At 34.5% G+C, this 9,765-nt stretch overlaps 1 protein-coding gene across 1 annotated transcript; it reads right to left on the bottom strand.

The window, feature by feature from the left end:
• Positions 1-3,938: 3,938 nt before the first annotated feature.
• Positions 3,939-5,963, bottom strand: LOC120165571 (CBL-interacting serine/threonine-protein kinase 8-like). Its single transcript, XM_039175061.1, has 6 exons — positions 5,655-5,963; positions 5,299-5,361; positions 5,129-5,200; positions 4,781-4,855; positions 4,615-4,668; positions 3,939-4,049 (listed from the first exon to the last, which is right to left on the bottom strand). Exons 1-6 carry the CDS (start codon positions 5,811-5,813, stop codon positions 3,939-3,941), a joined length of 534 nt encoding a protein of 177 aa, XP_039030992.1. The 5' UTR covers positions 5,814-5,963.
• Between the last annotated feature and the right edge of the window lie 3,802 nt (positions 5,964-9,765).

Genomic DNA, 9,765 nt, shown 5'->3' with positions numbered 1-9,765 from the left:
TGTGCACAACCTCAATGTACTCACATACCTTAAGTTCTCGATAATGTACATGGGTCATAAAATATATAAAAAGAGTTTACATTATTATAAGATATCATGTTATTATTATTAATGATGGAGCATATGTGACATGATAAAATAGTGATATGATAATGGTGATTGCATAAGCAATGATTGTATTGTATGTTCATACTTTAGAAAATACATTATTTTATTACATGCCTCACTAAGTAAATGACTTAGCATGTGAGTGTTTCACATGTAGGTAATGAGAAACAATAGGATCAGACCTAGATCTATGGAACATCATACCTCCACTCGAAGATCAGATCAGAAGTAATTTACACAATACGTATTTTGTTGTAATAAATATGTTGGCTTGTAAACAAAGTTGTGAATTATGTATGCTCTGATCGATTTTGTAATGTTTTGAACATACTTATGTAAATTAGTTACCTTTATTTTAATGAAAGTTTAAAATTTTCATGATTTTTATAAGTGTAAAGGTTTTTGAAAAGTCAATGTGACATCTCGGATTCGTATCCAGGTCGGGTACAGGTTGGGGTGTTACATTTAATGGTATCAAAGCTATGGTTTAGTCGATTCTAGGTATAAACCGAAGTCTAGAGTGTCTTTAAATGTATATATGCCAACAAAATAGTGAGAACTTCTGATCTGATAAGAGTAACTAGTATGATGTTTTGCTAATAGAGTTATATGGTTATATCTTATTAAATGTTTGGACATGATAGCTCCCGAAGTGAAGTGGAAGATGATAGGCCAACAGAGAGTAGTAATTCACTTGCCCTGGCCATGCCAGGTGAAGAATAGGCACCTCTAGGAGTGACTGCGCAAGATCAAGATGATTTATTCAGGACGTTGGATGTTATCCTGAGGCGTTTCCAACCTCTTTCTCCCTCTAGTCAGAGAATGAATGTAGCAAAGGTGTTAAAGGGATTAGGAGGTCCTAAGTTCAAAGGTGAAACCGACGAAGGTCATCTGTTACGGACCTTTGACTCAATGATGTGAAGATAATGTTAGATTGACTTAACTTTTCTGATGTGGAGAAGCTAGATGGAGTGGTCTCCTTGCTCCGTAGGCAAGTAAGAATTTGGTGGACAAATGTCACTCTGAGGATGACAAGTGACCAAGTGACATGGTCCTTGTTCTTAGAAGAGTTCAAGAACAAGTATATAGGAGATCAGTTATTAAGAAGATGAAGCAAGAATTCTTGATCCCGAAGTAATTGAATCTTACTGTGTATGAATACGAGTGTGAGTTTAATAAGTTAAGTTGTTTTGTGGCTGAACTGATTCCTACAGAGAAGGATGCGTGTGAGTGGTTTGTTGAAGGATTGCGCCCGAGGTTAAAAGAAATGTTGATTGTATTGAACTTGTCCTCGTTTTAAGAGGTAGTTAATCGAGCTAAAGCTCTTGAAAGTGCTCAAAATGAAAGATTTGGAGAGCAAAGAGCCCAAACATTTAAAAGAGTTGGGGCTTCATCAAATTCTGCACCACCTAAGAGAGGCAGAGATTCTGAGTTTTGATATCATGCAAGGTCTGAGTCAGTGGCATCCTCTGATAGAGGATCAAATCAGATAAGAGCTAGACAGACTCAATCAGTAGGGTCTGGTGTTGGGAGAGCAAATCAGGGCCAAGCTAGACAATGTCAGCTCTGTGGAAGAAGTCATACTGGATATGTCGAGTTATCTCTGGAGCTTGTTTTCGATGTGGAGAAAAGAGATATTTCATGCGGGATTGTCCAATGAGGGTTGGAGAGCCTGCATAGTCGAAGCGATCTGTTTCGATGTCTCAAAGAGGATGCGGTAGATGTACAGGAAGAAATTAGCCGAAATCTTCTACTCAACAGGAAGTGCGCTCAATTACCCAAGTGTATAATATCAAGACCAATGAAGAGTGTGATGATCCGGAGATAATTGCATGCACTTTCCTATTGTACGATAAATATGTTGTGGTATTGATTGATCCGAGTTCCACATATTCATATATTAGTAGTAAATTGGTGAGAAAATTGGGAATTCATTTAAAAGCCACTAGTAATGATGTGATACTGACGAATCCCTTAGGGAACAATTCTTGGGTAAATAGAGTATGTCGAGGGTGTTCCATATGGATTCAGGGAATTGAATTCCCTGCTAATCTGATGGAATTACCCTTTGAGGAATTTGAAGTGCTACTGGGAATGGACTGGTTATATCATTATCATGCTAACGTCGATTGTAAACTGAAGAGAGTAACATTAATAAGTTCAAAAGGACTAGAAGTTGTAGTGTTCAGTGAAAGATTCAATCCATTGGCAAATGTAATTTCTGTGAAGTCGGCAAAGAAGTTATTGTTACAAGGATGTCAGGGTTTCATTGTTAATGTGATGGACACTAGAACCAAGGAGAAAGGGTTAGAAGAGATTCCCATAGTTAGAGAGTTCCCTGATGTCTTTCCTGCAGAGTTGTTAGGTTTACCACCGGATAGAGAGGTTGAATTCCAAATGGAAGTCATACCTGGAACAACACCTATTGCAATGGCACCATACAGAATGGCTCCGAAGATATTGCAAGAATTAAAGATTTAGTTACAAGAGTTGTTGGATAAAGGATTTATAAGACCAAGTGTATCACCTTGGGGAACTCCAATTTTAAAAAGAATGATGGTTCAATACGTATCTGCATTAATTATAGGCAACTCAATAAGGTGACTATCAAGAATAAGTATTTCCTCCCTAGAATTGATGATTTATTCGATCAATTAAAGGGAGCTTCAGTATTTTCTAAAATTGATTTGCAGTTTGGATATCATCAATTGAAGATTCAAGAGAAAGATATTCCGAAGATGACTTTTAGAACGAGATATGGTCACTACGAATTCATTGTTATGCCGTTTGGAGTTACGAATGCACTGATTGCTTTTATGGATCTGATGAATAGAATATTTCAACCTTATTTGGACCAGTTCATAGTTGTTTTCATTGATGATATATTGGTGTATTCAAAGTCAAATGAAGAGCATAGTGCACATCTGAATATGGTTTTGCGGATTCTACGATATAAGAAGTTATATTCCAAACTATCTAAATGTGAGTTTTGGTTGAATGAAGTAACATTTCTTCAACATTTAGTTTCTGCAGAAGGAATTCAAGTTAATCCTCAAAAGATAAAAGCCATTTTAGAATGGGAAGTTCCAAAGAATGTGTCGGAAGTTCGAAGTTTTCTGGGGCTCGCAGGTTATTATCAAAGGTTCGTTAAGAACTTTTCAATGATAGTTTTACCTTTGACTAAATTGACGAGGAAAGATGAAAATTCGCGTGAACTCTTGAATGTTAAGAAAGTTTTGAAACATTGAAGAAAATTTTGACAGAAGCTCCAGTCTTAGTTCAACTTGAGTCTGGCAAGAACTACATAGTTTACAGTGACGCATCCCATAAATGCTTGGGATGTGTTCTGATGCAAGAAGGAAAAGTGGTGACCTATGCGTCTAGGCAATTGAAACCACATGAAAAGAACTATCCAACACATGACTTGGAATTGGCTGCAGTAGTGTTTACTCTTAAGATGCGGCGTCACTACTTATATGGTGAACGTTGTTACTTATATACTGATCATAAGAGCTTGAAGTATCTGATGACCCAGAAAGAATTGAATTTAAGGCAGAGAAGATGGGTGGAATTTCTAAAGGGTTATGATGTGGTAATCGATTTTCATCCTAGAAAAGAAAATATGGTAGTAGATGCTTTAAGTCGAAAAACATTTGCAACCTTACGAGCTCTAGATGCAAGGTTGTCATTAGATGGAGAAGAGGCGATATGTGCAGACTTAAAGCTTAATACAACATGGTTGGATTGAATTAAAGAAGTGCAAACCAAAGATGAAGGGTATTTGAAGAGGTTGCGACAAGTAAATAATGGAGAGATTAATGATTATGAGATTAAGTCTGATGGGAATCTATATTATCGAGGGAGATTGGTAATTCCTGATGATGAAGAATTGAAGAATGATCTGTTAACATAAGCTCACTGTAGCCCCATTGACGATGCACCTGGGTGGAATAAGATGTATATGGATCTCAAGAGTCGGTATTGGTGGCCGGGAATGAAGAGAAACATTACGGAATTTTTTATCCAAGTGTTTAACTTTCCAACAAGTCAAATTCGAGCATCAGGTTCCGTTAGGAATATTGCAACCAATGTCTATTCCTCAATGGAAATGGGAGAACGTGACGATGGATTTTGTGACGAGGTTGCCATTGACTCCGAACAAAATAGATTCAATTTGGGTGATCGTGGATAGATTAACTAAGTCAGCCCATTTCATTCCTGTAAGAACTGATTTCTCAATGGATAAGTATGCTGAACTGTACATCAGAGAGATTATACGATTGTATGGTGTACCTGTTTCGATTGTTTCAGATCGGGATCCTAGATTTACATCGAGATTTTGGAAAACTTTACATGGAGCATTAGGGACTCGACTGAAATTTAACACTGCATTTCATCCCCATACGGATCTCGACTGAAATTTAACACTGCATTTCATCCCCATACGGATGGACAGTCTAAGAGGACTATCCAAATTATAGAAGATATGCATATATTATAATTTACCTCTGGTGCCACATAGTTAGGAGTTCCACACGTCGTCCGAAGTAGGCTAACTCCCTAAACATACATATTATCAAATAACAAAGCGTATCATCATACTTCTTTCAAACTATTTTATGTCCGAGGAGGAAGGCGAAAAAAGTAGTTCACTCTTCACTTAATTTCTTACTTGTTCTGGCAATGCGCTAAGGCCAAAATCTGAAATCTTTAAATTTCCTTGGGAATCAAGTAAAAGATTTTCAGGCTGTAAATATAGAATAAAACAAGTAAGAATTATGAAATCTGAACAAAGAAAAATAGCAACAAGGATGTTAACGAAAAGGACACCTTCAAATCTCTGTGGTAGACTCCCTTACTATGGCAAAATTCCACACCATCAATAAGCTGTTGGAAATATCTTCTATCTTCAGCTTCACTAAGACGACCATTATGAATCCTGCAAGATTACCAATTTACCGTCCACCTTTAAAACAAACCTGATAATGCGACCAAAGTTGGATCTTTGCTTCTAAGATACTATTTTATCGAACAATTCACCACCAGTAATGAACTCCAAGATTATATAAATCTTAGTTCGACTTGCTATAACCTAATAAATGCAAAACTAATATTTGTTAGAAACCAACCAAATATTAACCATATTGAATTTAATGATTAATGCTACAGTGATACTAACGAATTACTTACCTCGTGCAAACGAACAACGTAAGGATGTGTAAGAAGCTTCATTATAGATATCTCCCTTTTGATCTGAAATGTTTAATAAATATAAAAGGAAAATACAATTCGTGATTAGCTTCAATAGAAACTCAAACTTGCAAATCATATTTAAGAACTGATAATTTTTCAAAAATATATATATATTTGAGAACTGATAACTATGACTATGCTTTAAGCAATGGTAATTTATCGAAATCACCTATAATCCAGTAAAATTACATAAAAAGAAGACACAAATAAATAAAATTTCTCTATATTATACGTTCAACAAATTTCTCATGAAGTTACCAAAATTTCAGTAACATAAGAGATGGAAATTTGACCTGATCGATCATTTTGTGTTTGATAATGATGCTGCGATCGAGGACTTTCATGGCAACACTTTCGCCGGTCTCCGTATTTTGCGCGAACTTAACCTTTGCAAAGGTTCCTTCACCGATAGTTCTTCCAATCTCATACTTCCCTACCTTTCTGACCACCATCGCTAACTTTCTTCCAATTTTCTCAGTCTCGGAATCCCACTTTCTCTCTCACCAAACAGAAGGAATAGAAAAAAGGGGGGAAGACAGAAAGGAAAGAGTTTAAAAGTATTGAAGAAGATAATCGACCAAAGCTTAATCAAAGAGTTAGTGCGTAGATTTTAGCCTTTCACTTTTGCACTTCAAAATTCCTACTTGTAATAAATAATAATCACAGTGTAATGAAAGTATAATAAAGACAAAATTAAGTTATGTTTTCGAAAAAATTTCAAATCATCTATTTTAAAAATTGAATTGAGTATTTAAGTCCAACATAACCCTAAAACCTAATCCCAACATAATCTCTTATTATTCACTTATAGTTGGTTAATTTTTTTTTGAAATGGTTATGTTTAGAGGGTTTACAGTTATTGCTTCAAGTTTAGTTTGTTATGACAGATTTTGAGAATGTATTGTGAATTTGAGGTTGGATATATAATTGAAGTATTTTAGAATTTTAGGTTTAGAATGTAATTTAAGCATTTTGGATTTTGGGTTTAGAATATAATTGATGATTGTGTTGCAAGTTTTAAAAGTTGGGGGACCTAAATGCAAGCGCCTGAAAAATTCAGTGACAATATATATAATTTACCCTATAGACATTGAAACGACCGTTACGTTGGGACCATATTACAAACAAACTAAATGTTTGATAATTGTATTGCAAGTTTTAAAAGTTAGGAGACCTAAATGTAAGTATCTGAAAAATTCAGTGACCATTTATATACTTTACCCTAAATAAAAATACATACTTGTAAATGTAAATAACATGAAATAAAAGTACTGAAACTAAAAAGAAATAATAAACACTGAAAAGGAATTAAAATAAATAACAATAAAATAAGAACCCGAAATTGAAAGCAATGTAAAACAAAGAACAATCGTAGACACAAGCGTAAAATAATAATAACAATAATAATAAAAACAAGGTACCCATTTAATATTAGCACGCGTGGTATAAATTAAAATACATCGCATATTATATAATTCGTACATGTATCTATATATGTGTCTTAATGGATTAACATGTAAAAGGACTAAAACATAGTGCCAAAATTGAAAGAGAAATAAAACTAATATATGATTCAAGAGAAAGTAAAGCGACCAAAGAGGTAATTTTTTTTATACATGAAAATTGGTGCGGTTGCACTTCCTTGGCCAGATTCAAATGGAATATTAAATTTAAGATTAGAAAAGAAAACAACTAATTTGTTACCAGAGAGATAAAAATTACAGAGAGGGAGGGGACTCCTCCGCCATCCGCCGCCGCCCTGTGGTGGTCGTTTAGCCCTAAACTTTGAGGAAAGGTTTGCCTCGACGCCGGGAGTTCGAATATGGCCTCAGTTTTGCATGAAATGGCCCTCAACTTCACGAAAAAGCCAAAAACCTTTCAAATTTTCACTACTCCGATATGATTCTTCCGTCATTAGATCATCACGACATCGAGTTATATGCCCTCCCTCACTCTCATGTCACTGCTCACCGTTGAGATTTAGAAACCGACCTCCGGCGCCACCGCCATCAAGAACCCGAGGTGAGGCCTTTCTTTCGTTCTGCTTTCTTTCAGTTTGGTTCCTGTTCAAAGAAATAGTTCTCGACCTCTTTTTTCATTTCTAGCTCGATCTTTAATAGCTATAGTTGCTCTCTGTTTCCTTGATTTTTTGTTTGTTGCTTATGGACATATCTTTTTGGCTAGAAATTCCCTTTTTTTGAAATGTGTTCCCCCTTTCTTTGTGTTGCTCGCATGTCCTTTTTATCATAACTTCTATGAGATTCTGCTAAAAAATGAGGAGACTGTATGTGTCCATCTCTGCTACCCTGCCCTAACCGTTTTGGCAGAGGAAGGACCACCAAACGATTAAAGTGCAGAGAGATCCTTGGTTGTGACGTGGAGCAAATGAACATGGCGACAGCCCATGTTGTTGTTGTTAGGGATGGTAATGAGTCGGATCGGGTTTTTGGTCCACTCGAATCGAGAATAAGAGAACCTCCTTCTGAGACCTGACCAAAACACGTCTCACCTGATCCGACCCGAATATATGATTTAAAAATTTGATTTGACTTGATTCAAAATAATAAAAAAATATATATTTATTCAATAAAAATAGTAATTTAATTAAAAAAAATTTATATAGATTGAAATTATTATAATTATTCATAAATATATATCACACTTAAAAAATTCGATCCGACCAAAACCTGAATTTTTAAAAAAAATTCGACCCGATCAAGTCCGTACCCGTCAGGTTCGGATTGAATGGTCATCCTAGTTGTTGTCATGATCTTGAACAGACGGATGTTCACTGCATAGAAGAACGGCTGTGGGTTTCATTTGTAAAAATCTGAAAATAAAATATAAAAGGTTCGTATTTGTTTTATATATTTAATATTATAAAAAATTTCTAAATAAAAAGAAGAAAATATATAACTAATATTGCAATCTAGTTATTTATTTAACACCTATTTATTATTATAACTAATTAAAATTAACTAAAAATAATTAAAAATATTTAGCTAGAATTTATTGTATAATATTTAAAATCGAATGACTAAAGCCAGGATGTAAATGAGTTTACACCCTAGGCATGTAATAAAATCAAGTCTCCACCACTTAATAAGAATAAGATGCAATGATCAAAAGATCTTTAAAAAAGAATTGTGACGGGGCTTAGATAAATAAAAGTCATGCAATCAAATAAAAGAACTATAACAAACGCCAAGCAACTTTTTTTTTTAAATTTTTTTCACTTTCTGTTCGAACCATGCTATTTTTTTCTCTTTTTTTCTCTTTTTTTCGTTTGAACATGTTATTCAAACCCTTTTCTATTTTTTTCGTAAATTGTGAACATTCATAACCCATTCTCTTATCCCGACAAAGGTATCAAAAGAAGGTAAATAAAAAGGATATTTTTAAAAAAGTGATAAAAACAAAGAAAGGAAAAAGGTTAAAAAAATGGTTAACTAAGGGAAATGATCAGGTACACAAATTTAGGTAGAGAAGTGGGTAAATTCTAAGGTGGTGTTTGTTTTTCTAAAAAAAGTTCTTCAAAGCTCTTATGTATGCTCCGCGTAGACCACGCGTAGACATTGGGCTTCGCAGACCGTATGATTTTTAGAAGACAATAGCTCTGAAAACATTTGTGCGTCCTCTTCTTGGCGCATACGTGACTTTGTGTCTTCAAAACTCTTCCAACCTCTTCAAAGAACATTAAAAACAAAAACCCTCGCCTAAAAAACCCAGATTGCTGTAAAACTAAAATTATTTAAATTTCAGTATTGCAAAACTTTTTTAAATTTAAAAAATCTGTTTATTTATATTTCAATTTATTTTAGCAGTCTGCAGACGTTAAAAACAAACAGTATTCTTCTTGCAGACTGCAGACTTTTGGTCCACCTCTTCTGCTGCAGATGTCTGCAGATGTGGTCCACAGACTACAGACCTTTTACCTCGGCAAAAACAAACAACACCTAAGTGTCCTTATCATGTTAAAGCACAAGTTCAATATGCAGTCTCAATATGCATTTAATCACATGTTCTAGAATATCAATGTAAAGTTCAGTACACTCAATCAAACAAGTGATAAAGAAAATAATAGATTGCTCAATTAAGCTCAAATCTCACAAGAAAGTGTAATCTGCATTGAGTTAAGTACATTTCAACTAATAAACTCATGAGATATCAACAAAATTTTCAAGAAAACACTAATTTGCGATTCACTATCATGCATCCTAATTCAAACAAAAATGTGTTAAAAAACTCACGTAGTATACAAAAATATTCAACAAGACTTGGGATGTTCGTTAGAAAATTTCAACACATTCAACCAAAGCATACTCAATTCCAAACATACAAATAAACAATGAAAATTTTGAATTAATTATCTTCTCTCTCACTTAAGTGCATTGTCTCAATACG

Source organism: Hibiscus syriacus, unplaced genomic scaffold, assembly GCF_006381635.1.
Source record: "Hibiscus syriacus cultivar Baekdansim isolate YM2019G1 unplaced genomic scaffold, ASM638163v2 tig00111584_pilon, whole genome shotgun sequence".
Taxonomy (NCBI): domain Eukaryota; kingdom Viridiplantae; phylum Streptophyta; class Magnoliopsida; order Malvales; family Malvaceae; genus Hibiscus; species Hibiscus syriacus.
This window is presented reverse-complemented; position numbering and strand designations above follow the sequence as displayed.

Excerpts from the sequence above, each read along its gene's own strand:
- LOC120165571 (XM_039175061.1), bottom strand. The coding sequence starts at position 5,813 with ATGGTGGTCAGAAAGGTAGGGAAGTATGAGATTGGAAGAACTATCGGT. Across the intron at positions 5,362-5,654 it reads AACACAAAATGATCGATCAG|ATCAAAAGGGAGATATCTAT; the intron begins GTCAAATTTCCA and ends TAAACATTTCAG. Across the intron at positions 4,050-4,614 it reads CTAACTATGTGGCACCAGAG|GTGCATCGTCAATGGGGCTA; the intron begins GTAAATTATAAT and ends TATTCCACCCAG.